We start from the raw sequence: 19,724 nt of genomic DNA, 5'->3' as shown, positions 1-19,724 counted from the left end.
GAATTGATATGCAAATGAGGGTTAATCGTTTTCGCATGTGGAAACTCTTCCCATGCCTCTGTCACTCCGACTCTATTCAGTGCCCCTTCCTGCTGGTTGACTGATGGCTCCTTTTCCTGAAGTCACACAGCAAAGGAGTGGTCAGTGAAGCTGAAGGCAGCGCTGTGCCCCTGCCCTGTTGGGGAGACTCTTAAAAGGCTTCCCCACACGGGAAACATTTCAGTCTCGTTTACTTAACAATTCAATGCTGATTTCTTAGTAACGGAGGAACGGATTAGCTAGGTTAAGAATATCGCTGAACCAGGCTTTAAAAGAGCTACATGCTCAAATAGAAATAGTTTGGGAGGTCAAATCCTGTTGCCAGATTCCCTTAAAGTCCCTTGCGAGCTAAAGTCTGCTTCCTTAGCAATCTGAAAGAGCAAAAACTGTTAATTGGCTGTGCCTGTATCTTCCTGCAGAGTTGTATGGAGCTCTGATTTGGCAATTGCTGCAAAATAACCTAATCCTATTGGGGTTGCTTTTGATAAGTATCTTGTCAACTTCTCCCTCACATGTTATCTTTTGTAATCAGTAATGAAATGAATGGTTAATAATTGTAAATTGTTATGTATGTAGAAACCTCATTGCTGTGCCATATTATTTCAGTGAAAAGATATATCAGGAAGGGCGTTCCTAATGAGCATCGGTCATATGTGTGGATGATGGTGAGTGGAGCACAGGCCCAGATGGATGTGAATCCAGGATATTACCATCGTGTATTACTGGAAGGACAGAGTAATGCAAAGCTCGTGGATACAGTCGTCACAGGTAATCTTCTAATATTTTCATGATCTATAGTATTCATGTGATTTCAGGGCAAAACAAAGAACGAAAGAAAGGGGGAAAAAAAAAATTGTTCTTAGATGAATAATACAGTAGTAAGTGCAGGATTACACACAGCACCAGCTAGGAGGACTCTTTAACTTTTGTATAAAAAGCCAAGATTCTTAAAATATAAACTCATTTATGTTGTCATCTTTTCCATCAAGCAGTTAGTAATGGATCAGCCGACGTAAAATATGACATTAAAGCGGGGCTACAATTCCCCAATAGTTTACAGACCATGTGCATCTTGCCTGCTAGAAATGGGACTCGATGATTTATCCATCAGAAGCTGTTACAGTCAACAAGATTACTGAAGCAAACTAAAATTGTGGCCCTAGAAACTGCAGTTTCTGTACTCCTGGTTTAGGAGAACTGTGAACTCTGAGACAGTCACAATGTTCTAGACAAATCTCCTATCACACGTGATCATGGCTGTCATGCACTTTGACATCAGTTTTGAGTCTGCCAACACAAGTGTATAAATAGTCTAAAGTTTGTGCCATAATGTTCTATGACTTGGGCAAATCTTCTAAATTCAATTTTTATTGAAAGGTTAAATAATTTTCAATTAGTAAAAAAAAAAACAAAGAATAAACAGGACAATATCAGCATCAATATATCATAGAATATAAGTATAACGTCCAATAAAACATCAAGTTATAGGAAGAAAAAGGAGGGAAGGGAACGTTTTAAGCCATCAGTATTACAGTTATGAAGTTACTAAAATCCAATGGAAACCATACATAATTCAGCCAGGCGCGAACCAACGCGGAGCACAATCCGTACAGAGAAGATGGGTGGGTCACATCAGTCTGATGTAAGACAGTAGGCATCGGATTCCTGGAATTCAATTCAGTCTCTCCAAGTCTCACAGTATCTATCACAGTCAGTGGGGGATTGGGCAATCAAATGTTCCATCCTAATTAGAAGGGCTATTTCACCGAACCACTCATCCAGAGTAGGTCGAGAAGTGTTTTTCCAGTGACGAGGAATGACATTCTTAGCAGCCTGTATAAGGTAGCTTATGGCTATGTGCCCACGATGCAGAAATGAAGTGGAAAACTTCCACTTCTTTTCTGCATGTCCTTGCCAGTAAAAACGCGTGCGGATTTTCACACTCGTTTTTTGACATGCTGATTTGCCATGCATTTTTCTAATGCATTGAGTAGGCGATTCCGCATGCGTAAACGCACAAATAATGGACATGCTGCGGAATTTTCCACACATAAAATCCACAGCATGGGCACAGAACATGCGGATTATCATTGGGGACCATGGGGCATGTATTACCAAGCATTTTTCAAACGTTTCCGCAGCAGAAATTCCACAGCAAAAACCGCTTGAAAAACACATAGTGGGCTCGCAGCCTATTAAAGAGCTTTTGTATCTGGTGAAACTAGTTGGGATCATAAACAGCAAAAGAGATTCAGGAGAGCCTGGCACAGAGAGACTAGTCATTTTTTTAATAGTCTGAATTACCAGAGTCCAGAAACTTCTTATTATGGGACAACTCCACCAAATGTGTGTCACCACTCATTATCTCCAGCATCTATCTGATACTGCGGGAAACCACTTATGAAGTAATATGGGAACCCGGTACCATCTGGAGATGATCTTAAAGGAGGTCTCTTGAGCTTTAGTTGCAATTGAAGTTTTGTGAGCAAATTGAAAATATTTAGCCCATTGTGAGTCTTCCAAAGATTTGCCCAGTTCTCTTTCCCATGAAGCGCAATAGGGTGGTCTGACAGTTATAGTATAGGCTATTAAGTGTTTATAGAGCAATGAGATGGAGTGCAAGGGTGGAGACAATGAGAGGCACAGTTTTTCGACTTGGGCAAATTTTCACAGATAGAACGTATTCCCATTATAGTCTATGGGACTTTTTAACTACTTTTTTTTTTTTTGACTGAGTGTCTGCAAAAAAAAAAAATAGAAAAACAGACTTCCAATTTCGGTCTGAGTGTCCAATCAAAATCACCAATACAAATCTATTGTTCAACGAAAAACTCAGCGCACTGATGGCTTCCTTGTTGCATCCTAGTGCTCTCCATTTTTTGCTGACTGTTTTCTAGTCTGAGAAACTGCCAAGTTTTTTTTTTTTGCATACTAGAAACACTGAAGTGCTGATTTTAAGAACTGACTACACTGAAAAGCGTGAGAATTTGATCCAAAAAAATACAAAAACCTGATGCTTGAAACCTGCATTAGCAGTATTTTTTAAATTGGGTGATTTCAAGATTTATGCTAAATTCTCCACCTCAACTTTTTGTTTGTTTTCAGATCTGAACAGAACTTTTCCAGATAATGTGAAGTTCCGCAAAAGTGCAAGTCCATGTTTACAGCAGACTTTACACAATGTTTTAGTGGCTTATGGTCAACACAACCAAAGTGTGGGCTATTGCCAGGTAGGTTTGGACAATTCTGGTAATTTGAGTTCAATAAATTAAAATAAAGGTGTATATTCTAGGCAAATTTGAGCAAAATGGGTATTTGTGCAAAGATCACTACCTGTAAGTCTCACTATGTGTATTGTCACAAAAATAATGGCTCCTGCAAACCTGGTTTGTGGAATCCTTAGAATAAAGCTGATCGTAAAATAAGTATGTACATTATGTTAGTTTCTATGCACTTTTGGCATTTATTTTGCAATATATTAAACTATGGTTTTATAACTATTGTCACTAAGAACTATGACTGAAAAACATAAAGGGATTGTTCAGAACTTTAATATTCAATGGAAGCTGAACTGCAGTACTCGAACGTCCACCACATAGTGTATAGAGCTGTGGAGTTCCAGTTTTGTACATTGTGTACATTCACCCACTGTGGTACCTGCAAACAGCTGATTGTTGGGGGAGCTGGGAGTGGGACCCCCACCAATTTGATATTGATGACTCGTCTGAAGCATAGATCATTCATATATCAGTCCTGGACAACCCCTTTAAGGGTGCATAGGACAGGGATGGGGATTTAATTTTTAGAGCCTAGCTATTGCTATGTAATGTGATTATTTTACTGATGTACCCCCATAAACCTTTTCAGTCTTTGGCTGGGAGGGCAACTACACTATTGTGTCCAGCTAAATAAACACACATACTTCTTAACTGAAGTCTCTAGCTCCATTGGGGACCACTCTTAATCACATTTTTGGGGGGGTTCAGATGGAAGCCTGCAACGATTTCAGGAATGGGACCTGCACGAGGCCTGAACCCGGTCTCAACCTTAATTTAGGTATTTAGTACCAATTAGGCCTTTCAGTCTCTGATCTTATCGGTTTCATCCTAGGGCACCTTCTCCCTGGAACTGGGTATCCTACTTTGGGATGTGAGGCACCATAGACACAGATTTCAGCCACGGCCCCACTATCCGTATTTGGTCAGTATTTTTTCGCAGGAGTGGGAGCCAAAACCAGGAGTGGGTGATAAATGCAGAATTGGTGACTTGTTTCTATTATACCTTTTCTCTGATTGTTGCTTACCTGGTTTTGGCTTCCACTCCTGAGGAAAAAAAAAAATACTGACCAAATACTGATAGTGGGGCCGTGGCCTTACTGGAACAATCGCACTGTAGCCCTCCAGCGCTGGTGTACTGGGTTCAAATCCCACCAAGGACAACATCTGCAAGGACTTTGTATGTTCTCCCCATGTTTGTGTGGGTTTCCTCCAGGTTCTCGAGTTTCCTCCCACACTCCAAAGACCTACTGCTAGGGAATGTAGATTGTGAGCCCCGATAGGGACAGTGATGATGTATGTTAAGCGCTGTGGAATTAATAGCTCTCTATAAATGATTAAACTAAACATTGGTTACACAGCCTTGGATGGCGCGTTGCAGCACAACAGTGTAATTAGGAAGCCAGCAATGGGACTAGGGAATAAGTGATATCTCACAAGACCTACATAAAATCCAGGAGCAGAATTTGTATGTAGACAGCATTAGAAATGCAAGGAGAGAAAAGTAATTTCAACTTGGTGTAGATGGGTCAAAAATACTGAATGTTATTACTTTGTATTATTGGAATTTTATAAAACCATCATTTGTGTTCTGTGGATATATTCATGGAAACATCTCGGGAGAATAATTTGATGTAGCAGTTTCAAAAATTAGTTAATACGTTTATGAGCGCTCGGTGCCAAAACAAATGACCAGCCTGTCTAGGAATCGTTATTTGTTCTTACCACCCGTGCAGAAACATGATAGTATTCTGGCACGTTGAGTAGTGAAAAGTTTCTCCTGATGAATGCCCTGTTCTTTCTGCTCAGGAGCTCCTCGGCTTTCTGTTTCTATGGATTCAGCTGCAAAATTGGCAAGCATTGCCTGCCTGAATTCTTCCATGCAGTGGGAACCAGACCGTGCAAAGTATCTCAATGAAGTGCTTTCACACACTACATCAACCACAGAAAATATAATCTGTTAACTAAATGGAATTTGTATTTTCAGCCGTTCAGATCCCGTAAAACGGTGAATGATTTACTTCTTCCTAGTTAGAAGTTGGTTGTATCGCAACCAACCTGATATATGTACCAGTATCTCTGATAAATGAAGAACTAAATTAGAAGTACTCCAAAGTAGTAATCCAAGTGAAGAGATACTTTTTCTATTTCATCAACTATCAGTGTAAAATATGGTGGTAGTAGGGTACTCCCATTCTGTTTTTGGGCAGAATCAAAGATTTGAGGCTTTTTTTTTTTTTTTTTTTTTTTTTTTTTTTTTTTTTTTTTTTTCTTTTGTTCTCCTCTAAGATGCTGACAACAAGGTTGCTTTTGGATGGTGAAAAAGTAAATGGCAGATGGAGACAGAATCAATGTTTTTATCAAAACAAAAACGTGACCGTACAAATATCAAGAAAACGGATCGTCACTTCCTAACCAGTAAAAGAAAAGTGTGAACAGTTGCAAGCTAAGAGAACCACCCTATATTACTAACAAATTAAAGCTGCACCCTGAAATGCTATAGTATGTAAACCTTGAATATATGAATTGGAACTGCACTACTGCTGTAGAAAACATGTTAAAAAATGTAGGTACTTGGTGCACAAATTGGCCAATTCATGTTAGCCCAATAGCCAGTGACAAGGCATACCCCTTTGTTGAGACCTTAAACCTAACATTATTACTCTTCCAGGCTCAAAGCCTACCATTATATGTGCAGGTAGGATCAAGCTCTATTTAAAAACTCCTTGGCCTGATGGGAGGAGTGCTCAGGCAGAAGGCATGTACTGCAGATATCTAAAAACTGACCAGGAGAGGCATCATGTTAGGTTTAGGGTCCCAACAAAGGGGTACACCTTGTCGCTGGCTGTTGGGTTGACATTAATTGGCCAATTTGTGTGTGAGCTACAGATTTTTTAACATATTCTACAGCAGTAATGAAGTTCCAATTTCATATATTGAATGTTTACATACTATAGCGTTTCAGGGTGCAGCTTTCATTTGTTTGTATGAATAAAAAAGCAATATTACACAAACATTTCAGCTCTGCTGTAGGGTCTGATATGTGGGCCAGGGTTCAACTGCCCCTCCTCCTCACTCGCTCCCTCACCTAGTGCTCTGGCTGGGGATAAGCATAAGCAGTCTTCTCCAACATGGTCCATCCACTGGTCAACACTCATGCTTGATCTGCGTTGGACTTGGTTTATTGCATCTTTTGCAGGCTTGTTCTCTCCTGGGCATCTCCAAGATTTTCTTTTACTGCACCTTATCTGTGCCCTAAGCACAATCGCATTGCTACGTCACCAATGCAGACTGTCATAGGCCAGATTTATACTGCGTTCTATTTTGAGCAATGTGTCTTGATTTCGATTTAAATCCCAAAAATGGCATCTACGCAGAACCCCCGACACATTGAATATAATGAAGCAGATGGAGTCACTTTGGACTCCAATCCCACGGTGTCTATATTTTTAGATGGATACAAAACTGTGGTCTAACACGCTTTTGGACTGCCTAAAAGACACCTTGTTGGAGAGGCAGTTTCATTTGTGCCACTACAGAGGGGGCGCTTTCACCCCTGTCTTCCTGGAATTGAAATTGAAAAGAGGGAGGTGTCTTGTAAATCGCAAAAGTGCATCTGGTCTTTTTATTACCATGGACGTGTAAGGAACAGGAGAATTGGAAATTTATTCTGCAGACTCTCCAGTACGGTCTTGTCTGCCATGGCACAAAATTGGAATGTAACAGAGAAAGTGCTTACTGGTCCATTAGCCGCCAGGCATCCTGACTCTGTGAACATTTAACATTTTTACCACTAGTGACTCTGCCTTTCTAAACTGCTTGCTTGTTCCAAGTATTTTGCTGTGCTTCATGGAAAATCCAAAACAGGAAGAAATTATAAAACAAAAGTCTGTTTTGTACAAACTTTCTGGGAAATTCATTTGTAAAAACTATTTTGATGATTGTTCTATTTCAATAATTGTAATACCTGATGTGGAGCGACATGGCACAATGTAAATTGATCAATGTAAATTGATGTGGCATAACATTAATTCTTTTAAAATCAAAGTATAGTAAAATGCTGCTGGAGAAATGTATTTCCCAGCTGGATGGATTCATTCTCCTGTATTAGAAATTTAAAGGGAATGTGTCACGATATAGAAAATAATATATGTACAGTACAGACCAAAAGTTTGGACACCATCTAATTTAAAGATTTTTCTGTATTTTCATGATTATGAAAATTGTACATTCACACTGAAGGCATCAAAACTATGAATTAACACATGTGGAATTATATACTTAACAAAAAAGTGTGAAACAACGGAAAATATGTCTTATATTCTAGGTTCTTCAAAGTAGCCACCTTTTGCTTTGATGACTGCTTTTCACACTCTTGGCATTCTCTTGATGAGCTTCAAGAGGTAGTCACCGGAAATGGTTTTCACTTCACAAGTGTGCCCTGTCAGGTTTAATAAGTGGGATTTCTTGCCTTATAAATGGGGTTGCGACCATCAGTTGTGTTGTGCAGAAGTCTGGTGGATACGCAGCTGATAGTCCTACTGAATACACTGTTAGAATTTGAATTATGGCAAGAAAAAAGCAGCTAAGTAAAGAAAAACGAGTGGCCATCATTTTACTTTAAGAAATGAAGGTCATTCAGTGTGAAAAATTGGGCAAACTTTGAAAGTGTCCCCAAGTGCAGTTGCAAAAACCATCAAGCGTTACAAAGAAACTGACTCACATGAGGACCGCCCCAGGAAAGGAAGACCAAGAGTCACCTCTGCTTCTGAGGATAAGTTTATCCGAGTCACCAGCCTCAGAAATCGCAGGTTAACAGCAGCTCAGATTAGAGACCAGGTCAATGCCACGCAGAGTTCTAGCAGCAGACACATCTCTACAACAACTGTTAAGAGGAGACTTTGTGCAGCAGGCCTTCATGGTAAAATAGCTGCTAGGAAACCACTGCTAAGGACAGGCAACAAGCAGAAGAGACTTGTTTGGGCTAAAGAACACAAGGAATGGACATTAGACCAGTGGAAATCTGTGCTTTGGTCTGATGAGTCCAAATTTGAGATCTTTGGTTCCAACCACCGTGTCTTTGTGCGACGCAGAAAAGGTGAATGGACGGACTCTACGTGCCTGGTTCCCACCGTGAAGCATGGAGGAGGAGGTGTGATGGTGTAGGGGTGCTTTGCTGGTGACACTGTTGGGGATTTATTCAAAATTGAAGGCATACTGAATCAGCATGGCTACCACAGCATCTTGCAGCGGCATGCTATTCCATCGGTTTGCGTTTACTTGGACCATCATTTATTTTTCAACAGGACAATGACCCCAAACACACCTCCAGGCTGTGCAAGGGCTATTTGACCAAGAAGGAGAGTGATGGGGTGCTACGCCAGATGACCTGGCCTCCACAGTCACCAGACCTGAACCCAATCGAGATGGTTTGGGGTGAGCTAGACCGTAGAGTGAAGGCAAAAGGGCCAACAAGTGCTAAGCATCTCTGGGAACTCCTTCAAGATTGTTGGAAGACCATTTCCGGTGACTACCTCTAGAAGCTCATCAAGAGAATGCCAAGAGTGTGCAAAGCAGTCATCAAAGGAAAAGGTGGCTACTTTGAAGAACCTAGAATATAAGACATATTTTCAGTTGTTTCACACTTTTTTTGTGAAGTATATAATTCCACATGTGTTAATTCATAGTTTTGATGCCTTCAGTGTGAATGTACAATTTTCATAGTCATGAAAATACAGAAAAATCTTTAAATGAGAAGGTGCGTCCAAACTCTTGGTCTGTACTAATACACGTGTGTGTGTGTGTGTGTGTGTGTGTGTTTGTTTTTTTTTTTTTTTGTTTTTTTTTTTAACTGGGGACACGACACGACTCTTACACACAGGCCATCTCCAATACTTAATTATATATTTCACAGGAAAGTATTCAGACCCCTTTAAATTTTTCACTCTTTGTTTCATTGCAGCCATTTGGTAAATTCTAAAAAGTACATTTTTTTTTCTCATTAAAGTACACTCGGCACCCCATCTTGAATGAAAACAAAACAAAACAGAAATGTAGAAATTTTTGCAAATTTATTAAACAAGAAAAACTGAAATATCTCATGGTCATAAGTATTCAGACCCTTTGCTCAGTATTGAGTAGAAGCCCCCTTTTGAGCTAGTACAGCCATGAGTCTTCTTGGGAATGATGCAACAAGTTTTTCACACCTGGATTTTGGGATCCTCTGCCATTCTTCCTTGCAGATCCTCTCCAGTTCCGTCAGGTTGGATGGTGAACGTTGGTGGACAGCCATTTTCAGGTCTTTCTAGAGATGCTCAATTAGGTTTAGGTCCGGGCTCTGGCTGGGCCAGTCAAGAATGGTCAGAGTTGTTCTGAAGCCACTCCTTTTGTTATTTTAGCTGTGTGCTTAGGATCATTGTCTTGTTGGAAGGTGAACCTTCTGCCAAGTCTGAGGTCCAGAGCACTCTGGAAGAGGTTTTCATCCAGTATATCTCTGTACTTGGCCTCATTCATGTTTCCTTCAATTGCAACCAGTCATCCTGTCCCTGCAGCTGAAATACTACTCCTAACATTGTCCCTTGCTCATGCTGATCACAGCGCGAGCAAGGGACAATAAGGAGGGCAGCGTTCAGCACCCGGCTCTTGTGAACAACGCTAACTGAACGCTGATTCCCAAACGATGGTACGTGTCACACTGAGACACGGATTTCATCCGTGTGTTCAGCGTGAGACATTTTTGCAGACCGTGCAGCGTGTGTGGGGAAAAAAAAAAAACACCTAACTTGTCAGCGTGTTTTGCCCACAAACAGATGGTCCGTGGAAACACATTGACATGTGCACAGACCCATAGTTTTGAATGGGTCTGTGTGTTTCAGTGTCTCCAGTACGTGTGGAAACTGTTACCACACGTACCAGACACACTGACATGTGAAAGGGGCCAAATACACATTGCACCATGAAAAACTGCAATATCACATGAAAAAGTACAGTATTGCTTTGTGGTGCACTGTAAACGTAAAACGTATACCAGATGTATGTCCTCCACACACCGTTTCTGTGCTGACTATGACCAGATTTGACAAGCTTTCTTCTCATTGCAGGGTATGAATTTTATCACTGGAATACTTATTCTTGTTAGTAAAGATGAAGAGAAGGCCTTCTGGCTCCTAGATGCTCTTATTGGCCGAATTTTGCCTGGTATGTCTTTCTATATTTTATCTTACAAATTAAAGAGGTTGTCCATTATTATAGAGAATGCCCCTGTAAATTTAAAAGGAGTAAATAAGACTTTTTGTAAATACCTCCTGTGGTCCTTGTTGCCTGTAAGTGGGGCTATTGCTGACCGCTCACCAGGCATCATGTGACCCCCGTCTGCAGCCGGCTCTGACATCCGCTGATGTCACGTCAAGTTCCGGCCGCAGCCGAGCGTGAACCAGCGTGATGTACCCCCCCTCCCCCCGATTGATGGGCTTTGGGCGGGGTTTCACCGCACGTCACAGCCCAACATCCACCGTGCGATTTCCCAATGAATGCAGAGGAGGAAAGCGCGCGGTGGATGCTGGGCTGTGACGTGCGTGAAATCCCGCCCAAAGCCCATCAATCAGGGGGGAGCACATCACTGGGTCACGCCCGGCTGCAGCCAGAACTTGACGTGATATCAACGGATGTCCGATCCGGCTGCTGCCGGGGGTCATGTGAGGCCTGGTGAGCAGTGAGCAATATCAGTGGTTAGCACTGCAGCCTTGCGGCGCTGGGGTCCTGGGTTCAAATCCCACCAAGGGCAACATCTGCAAGGAGTTTGTATGTTCTTTCTGTGTTTGCGTGGATTTCCTCCGGGTTCTCTGGTTTCCTCCCACACTCCAAAGACATGCTGATAGGGAATTTAGATTGTGAGCCCCAATGGGGACAGCCATGATGTATGTAAAGCGCTGAGGAATATGTTGGCACTATATAAAAATAAAGATTATTAATAGCGCCGCTCACAGGCAACAATGACCACAGGAGGTATTTACAAAAAGTCTTCTTTACACCTTTTAAATCGACGGGGACATTCTCTATACTAATGGACAACCTCTTAAAAATTTCACATTCAACGTATAACTGTGAATCTACACAAAAAAAAGGTTAAAAATAATTTTCTAATAATGAAAAGTTTTGCTGATTTTGTATGGAATACATGCGCTCCATAAACACTTGTCACTTGATCAATTGGGGTATGTTCACAATTGAGGAGTTTTTTTTGTTTGTTTGTTTTTAAGGCATTTTTGCAGCAGAAACTTCAAAAAACATTAATATTGATTGGAGAGTCTCTGCTTAAAAAAGAAAATCCTGGAGAAGAAAAAGAGATACAGCGGGTTAAATAAGTATTGAACTCGTCATCAATTTTCTAAGTAAATATATTTCTAAAGGTGCTGTTGACATTAAATTCTCACCAGATGTCGGTAACTACCCATCCAATCCACACAGGCAAAGAAATCAAATCATGGATGCCAATAAATTAAGTTATATGTAATAATGAGAAATGACACAGGGAAAAAGTATTGAACACACTGAAATTATTTAATACTTCATACAAAAGACTTTGTTGGAGATGACAGCTTCAAGACGCCTCCTGGATGGAGAAACTAGTCGCATGCATTGCTCAGATGTGATTTTGGCCCCTTCTTCCACACAAACACTCTTCAGATCCTGAGGGATCCATGGGCTCATTCTATGAACTCTGAGATTTCGTTCCTTCCATAAATTTTCTGTTGGATTCAGGTCAGGTGATTGGCTGGCCCATTCTAGCAGCTTTATTTTTTTTCTTTGAAACCCAATTGAGAGTTTCCTTGGATGTGTGTTTGGGATCATTGTCTTGCTGAAATGTCCAGCCTCTTTTCATCTGGCAGATGACAGTAAATTTTTATCAATAACGTCTCTGTACATTTGTCCATTCATCCTCCCTTCAATTCCATGAAGTTTGCCAGTGCCGTATGCAGAAAACCAGCACCACACCATGATGTTCTCACCTCCAAACTTCACTGTTGGTATGGTGTTTTAGAGGTGATATGCAGTGCCTTTTGGCCTCCAATCATGGTGTGCATTATGGCATCCAAAGAGTTACATTTTGGTCTCCTATGACCAGACTATATTCTCCTAGTATTTCACAGGCTTGTCTAAATGCTGTTGAGCAAATTTTAAAAGCACTTGAACATGCTTTTTGTTCAGCAATGGAGTGTGCATACAGGCCTGGTGGTTGAGTGCATTACTTATGGTTGTCATTGAAGCAATTTTACCTGCTGATTCCTGGTCTTTCTTTAGCTGTCCATAGGTGGTCCTTGGCTCTTGGACAACTCTTCTGTTATTTCTTTTCACTCCTCTGTCTGAAATCCTGCGAGGAGCACCTGGTCGTGGCCAGTTTATGGTGAAATAATGTTTTTTCCACTTCCAGATTATGGCCTCAACAGTACTCACTGGAGCCTTCAGGAGAAATTCTTCTGTAACCAATGCCCTCAGTATGTTTTGCAACAATAATGTTGCAAAGGTCTTGAGACAGCTCACTGGTTTTACCCATCATCAGAGCTTTCTTGTGTGGCACCTTGGTAATGAGATGGTTTTTTTTATAGGCGGATAACCAGCTGATATTATTTTTCACAAAGTAGTAGTATTGCTTTCTAATTACTGATGGATTTTAGCTGGTGTTATGACTTCCCATGGCTTTTTGCATCTTTCTTCGTATGTTCAATACTTTTTTTCCCTGTGTCATTTCTCATTATAACACATACAGTAACTTAATTTATGGTTTAATTTCTTTGCCTGTGTGGATTGAATGGGTTATCGACATGATTAGAATTTCATATCAGTAGCACCTTTAGAAATATATTTACTTAGAAGATTGGTGACGTATTTAATAGTAATATCGCCCGCTGTATATATTGTACATATAGCACTTCTCTTTATTATCCATTTTGGTTTTCGCCTTTGTGTACAAAAAAATATGATCTCCTCCTATATAATTTTTTTTTTTTTTTGTTTAACTTGTCCACATTGGTTGTCAACACTGTCACAGCCATTGTCATGATTTTCTCCCACAAGCTCAGATTTCACTATTGAAGGCAAGCAAAGTGGTGTGGTTTCAGTTGCTCAGTAATACCATCCATGTAGTGACGCTGAGTGTCAGGTTCTGCAGAATATAGGATGAGTAGCGTGGTGATTTGTATATTGCCTTGGCTTTCTATCTGGGTGGGAACCTTCTTTTTTTCTTGCTGATATTAGGACATTCTATTGCTATAGTTCTCAGCACTACATTTTCTCTGAGATCATCTTGATATATGAAGACCACAAAGTTATCGAAATGTACCAACAGTGCAGAAAAATAAGTGACATAATTAGCTCAGCTACATTCTGATGTAGAACAATTATTGTAAAATGAATATACTCTGTTTTACTACTAAGCACTGTGCAAACAAAATATTGTATATACTGAGATGACTATTTTAAATACTTTAAGCCATTCAGTACAAATAGTGGGGTGCACATCACACATTTCCTTCCACTAAGATCCAGAGTGAGCTCCACTACTTTGTGTTCCAAGCATGGCCCTGCAATCTGACAGCAGCATGAGGTAGAGACAGAGACCCTGATTCCTGCATGTGTCACTTATTTTACAGGGTGCAGCAGTTATGATGGAATCCCAACCTCGCCTCTAATTACCAGCTTTCTGTCGCTATACAAATTATACAGAAAGCTGCTAATCAGTACTGAGGGCGAGGTTGGACTAGGAGGAACGAGGCCAGTTGTCCTGTAGTGATGATCTCCTGCTGATTAAACACTGGGCTGTGTGTTGCTGTTTCAATAAAATCAGTAAGTGACACATAACTGTAATCAGGCTTTCTCCCCTTATCATCCTGTTCTCCGATTACATCGTGAAAACCTGGTGACAGGTTCCCTTTAACAGTAGTTTAAAGATTTACTACACAGCAGCTACATGTACATTGAAAACTGGTATCTGGAGATGGTACTTGATTTCTATAGCCCAGATTTGTTTCAGAATATTGAGAAACTCGGTGGTCCTTGTGAAAACTACAAGTATTTAGGATTTTTTTTTTTTTTTTTAACCGTAACATGAAAAACTTAAAAAATATATATATATGACAGACAAGTAAAATAAACAGTGGGTCAGTTTCTAACCATAAGTTCTCCTTTTAGTTATTCCTAGATTTAAAATGGCCAGTAGTGATGAATTCGAAGTTGATCCAGTCATTTATTAATGAAAATTAATTATGGTTCACATTACATCTGTGGGTGAATTTTTAACCTGGCACCATGCATTAGCAAATGGAGTATTTACAATCTAGAGCACCTTTATTACTTGTGCTGACATTCCCCCTATATGCATTCAACTTTCGAAGGTAGAGGGGGGGGGGGGGGGGGGCTTGTGTTTTGGGAACATAATTAATCTCTATTCTATTGGGGGAGGACATAATGGGAGGGAGGATCTCCCAATCCAAGTGTGAAGTGACCTAAAGCCCTGCTGCATCACCATCCAATCCAACATTGAATTATCAACTTCTATTACTCCCATTTAATATTGTATAGTCTTGTACATTCAAACTACTAAAGGGGTTTCCTATGAATATATATTTTTGTTTTTTTATCTCCATAGTTTTGTTTTAGGTACCGAAATGAAAGGCATAAAATGAACCTAACTAGCCCACCCCCCCAAAAAAAAGACAGGCTGGGGCAGTGAAATTACAACTTGAAAGAGTATCAACAGAATACATAATAGTACCACCATATAAATCAGGCTTAATGCCAATCAGTATCGGGGCCAATAATCATATAAGCTATGATGGCAATACTGAAAAAATTGGAGTAAATCGTCCATTTATTAAAAAGTCACAATTTTTTTATTGAATTAGCAAAAATATATAATAGTTAGACATGATCAATAATACGAGTCAGGTGTTAAAAATTATGACAACCACCACTCATTGTAATCTGGGACAGGAAGAGCATTTGCCCAAATATATTAAACTTAAAGTGCTAGTGCTCACAGTGTACAATCACACCAACTACTATGTCTGCAATTCATATAGTCAGTCCAAGTGGCAGTAACAATAGGTATTAAATAACTATAAACCTCACACACACAGCAGTACAAAAAGCTCTTACCCATAATTAACCCATAATTAACCCATGTGGGATGATAATAATCTTTTAATTTATATAGCACCAACATATTCCGCAGCGCTTTACAATTCAGACAATTTACAGACATTATTGCCACTGTACCCTTTGGGGCTCTCAATCTACATTCCCTATCAGTATGTCTTTGGAGTGTGGGAGGAAACCGGAGAACCCGGAGGAAACGCATACAAACTCCTTGCAGATGTTGTCCTTGGTGGGATTTGAACCCAGGACCCCAGTGCTGCAAAGCTGCAGTGCTAACTGCTGAGCCACCATGGATGTCACCACAGCCGCCCCAGCGCGCGTTTCGCGTAAGTGCTTTTTGTACTGCTGTCTGTGTGAGGTAGCTTGAGATGTTTATAGTTATTTTTACTGCCGCTTGGACTGACTATATGAATTGCAGACATAGTAGTTGATATGATTGCACACTGTGAGCACCGAATAAACAGATTGGACGATTGAATTTCAACCACTTGATCCTTATGACGGGAGGTCCCCATACTCATTAATGATCCTCCAATTCCATTTAAATCTGTGGGTTTAAATATATTCACATAGTCGTCTGTTAATATTGTCCAAGTTGTAATACATTTTAAGTTGCATCAATTTGTTACCAAGCAAGATAAACCTGAATGAATGTTCTCATCATTCATGTATACCTAGCATTGGCATGCCTGTAGTGTGAGCAGGGAATGATTTGTTTTCTATAATTGTCATGGGGGAGGAGCGGTGACATGTGACTGATGTTTTTCCCCATCCCTCAGACATTACATGTTAAATGCACTACCTGTGTGTCATTTCCTCTCTAACGTCTGATCCATTTCATGATATGAATACTGCATTGAGAATTTTGAAGAGGAAAGCTATGATTTTATGGATGTATGTCTTGAAATCGACAATATGTAAGGCCGGTTTCACATGTCCAGATATTTCCAGTACCGGAAAAACCCTTACCAGAGCTGTCCGTGAGCCGCATTGGGAGCACACGTACCGGCGTTTGGGAATCAGCACCAGCAAGGGGTTAATGATGAGAGTTGTAGTCTGCTCTCAGTGTCTCCACCTGTAAAAATAAGAATAAAATAAAAAAAATCCAAATACTCACCTGAAGCTCATCAAGAGAATGCCAAGAGAGTGCAAAGCAGTCATCAAAGCAAAAGGTGGCTAGTTTGAAGAACCTAGAATATAAGACATATTTTCAGTTGTTTCTTTTTTGTTTTTGTTTTTGTTTTGTTTCACTTTTTTGTTAAGTATATAATTCTACATGTGTTAATTCATAGTTTTGATGCCTTCAGTGTGAATGTACAATTTTCATAGTTATGAAAATACAGAAAAATCTTTAAATGAGAAGGTGTGTCCAAACTTTTGGTCTGTACTGTAGCTGGGCACCACTGCTTACTGACAGTGTTAAGCTGATTTCACTGCTCAATATATTCCAAAGAGAAGTAAGCATGATGTGTTTTTCATCTGGTGCACTAAGTTTCCTGAGCCTACCACTTTGTCAGTGATCCTCAGTGTTGCCGTTTTTGGTTCTTCATCAGCAGAATTTGAACAGCACATGAAACCCCAGTCTGCTTTGAAATCTTAACCTGGGAGAGACATTGCTGATGCGGTATAACTTGTGTCTTCTTGCTGTGTTCAGTTTTGCCATAGTTTCCGGCAACAGGTCATAAACCATCTCCACAACCTTATCTTTGTAGCAGAGTATGGCTATTCCTCATACAGTTTTAAGCCTCCTACACGGCTGTTTGTTTGTTATAGCACCACTCCAATGTTGTTGTGTTTTTTTTTTTTTTTTATGTCACTGCTGGAGTGGTGTCACTAATGCATGCTCACTGCCTGTAGTAAAATATTTACCAACTGCCGTCTTCTGCTGTTCTTAGCTCCGTTCTGGTCTTCTTCTGATAGTTGTGACTAGCCAGATCCCTCCAGTGTTTGCTGGGTGCACCAGAAGTCACTTCTCAATGTAAGTCTGAGAGCCAAAGAGGTTCTCTTGGCTGCGGTCACATGATGGCGCTGGGAAGAGCAGAAGACTGCGGCTGGTAAGTATTTTATTAAGGGCAGGGAACAGACATTAGTAATGCCACTCCAGCATTTTTAAAAACGCCGGCGTGGTGCTTTTAATCTACCGGTTTCAACCTACATATGTAAATGATGATCATTATCACCTGTTTGCTATAATTTGTAATTCATGCACCTTTTATTCTATTTTGTTCATTCACTTCACATTTTGTTAATGGATAAAAAATAAACTATTAACACTTCTGTTTTTGAAAGCATCTTACTTTTACAGCATTTTTACCACACCTGCCTAAAACTTTTGCAAAGTACTGTGTGTCAAACGTACACAGCAAACTCAGGGAAAATGCAACCCGGTTGTCAGCGTTCTGACTTTACTGGGACATTGAATCAATTAATTACAAAGTTCTTTTTATAGGAATTGTTATCTTGTGCTGGGAGTTTGTTTTGTGCGCAGCAGTTTGGGAACTGTCCGCTTATCAGTGTGCTCTGGGCAGGAAAGGACACACTTCTCATGTCCTGTCCTTCAGGTTTCTTGTATAAGCCATTTAGAAGCATATTCAGACAACTATGGGAACAAATAGTTTTTTTTTTTTATCTGGTTGTGGATAACTTGAGACCTTATTTCTCTATCTTGTAATGACATACTTCAGTTTGAGACCTTAAAAGGCCTTAAACTCACTATTTAATTTTATGGTAATTGCTTTCTTGGGCTAAATTAAACCCTGTTCACAAACTGGTTTTGTCATGTGTTTTATTAGAAAATAGAATAGAGCTGTATATAATTACCTTCTCATTGATAATGTAATTTATACAAGGCAGGTTTTTTTATGGCAGTATAGTATGGATTGTAAGAAATGGCTTTACTTTGAAATGACATTTCCATAAGTATGTGGACAGCCGACAAACATATGAGCAAAAACCATGGATAATATTTGGGAAAATAGAACATCACTAGAAGACGCACACCATATGAAGTTGCACATATCAAAAGAGACCTAGTCCAGGCTGTCTCATGAGAAACCACAAAAATGCATTAAAAATGCAAGGGGGATACAAGTTTTTCACAACCAGATACAATTGTTTTACTTGAAAATTCTTTGTTAAAGGTATCTCAAGTTCTTAAATTGTAGAGGGCTTGTAAAAGGATGTATAATTTACCTATATAGCGTACAACTCGTTGTTTTGGTTACCGGCCACCCCATGGTCTTGGAGGTCTTACCTAATTAAGGGGTGCGTTCCTCTAGCAAGTTTTTTCTTTTTAGAGCCTGCTTGTGGCGCTCACATGTGGCCGGATCATTGATTCCAACAACTACAGCTTCCTCCTACCCCTTCTGCTTCTCATGCTGCCAAGTAAGTGCACACTCCCTGGCTCGCAGTGTGCTCATTTGGATAAGCAGCGCAACTGACGCGCCCCCTGGGCCGTGGGGTACCCGGAGCCGGGCCTGTAGATGCTGGGGGTTGTAGTCACCGTGGCGGTGACCCGGTCCGTGACCCAGGGCGGTCAATCCAAGGGTAGTTTATGTATAAGTTTATAATGTCCGACTACGCCACCTGTGGAATGTGGTGAATAGGAACCGCCGCTGCGGAATAGTCCTCTGAAGCTGGTGGTATAGCAGCTAAGGTAGTGTAACTCCCCACAGGAAGAGTGTAGCTCCAGGGCAGCGTGTATAGATGATGGTGGTTATCGTGCAGGTAGTCAGTAATGACACGGAGTGCAGTCCCAGGGTCTTTACTCACAGTTATTGCAGTTCAAGTTACAGACGTCCAAGCAACTTCCCACGTCGTGCTGCGCGTACTCAGTGAGGGGCTCAGTCCACCCTCAGGTATCTCCGGAGTACTTAGCATGACCCCCTTCTGTGTGTCCTCTCTCTGGCCTGCTCCCTGCACCTCACACCCAGTTTCACTTCTATCCGGTACCCTCTTGCCTTGGCGGGCGACGTGAGGACCCAGGGGACGGAACAATGTGGCTACCTTCTTAGTGGGACTGGTGTGGACTTCGGCTTACAGCACATGAAATACTGCAGCCTCAGTTTTTTAGTTGAGCCTTTAGTAGTTTTCTCCACTAGTTGAGGGACCAGTTCCCCTTATCTGGCCTGACCCCTCTACCTCCTGGTAGCAGCGGGCGTACGGGTGGCTTGCTGCACGGCCCGTACCCCTAGGGTCCCTTCACTCCTCATTCCTGGAGCCGTCCTGCTCCCTTCTCCTCTCAGACTTGGGCCTCAG

At 40.8% G+C, this 19,724-nt stretch overlaps 1 protein-coding gene across 5 annotated transcripts in view; it reads left to right on the top strand.

Annotated features, from left to right (window-relative positions):
- Positions 1–19,724, top strand: part of GRTP1 (growth hormone regulated TBC protein 1) — an 85,677-nt gene that overhangs the window by 30,711 nt on the left and 35,242 nt on the right. For all 5 annotated transcript variants that reach the window (XR_012277800.1, XM_073664411.1, XM_073664413.1 and 2 more), the window contains exons 4-6: positions 646–807; positions 3,145–3,269; positions 10,415–10,511. Coding sequence is in view for 4 of the 5 variants with exons in the window: in XM_073664411.1 (XP_073520512.1) it covers positions 646–807; positions 3,145–3,269; positions 10,415–10,511 (384 nt within the window). In the remaining variant the exon portion in view is untranslated. The remainder of the gene's footprint in view (positions 1–645; positions 808–3,144; positions 3,270–10,414; positions 10,512–19,724) is intronic.

Source organism: Phyllobates terribilis, unplaced genomic scaffold, assembly GCF_046119375.1.
Source record: "Phyllobates terribilis strain yellow unplaced genomic scaffold, ASM4611937v1 Scaffold_2__4_contigs__length_985480577, whole genome shotgun sequence".
Lineage (NCBI taxonomy): Eukaryota > Metazoa > Chordata > Amphibia > Anura > Dendrobatidae > Phyllobates > Phyllobates terribilis.
Note: the sequence above shows the minus strand (reverse complement) of the source record. Positions and strands in the feature narration are given on the sequence as shown.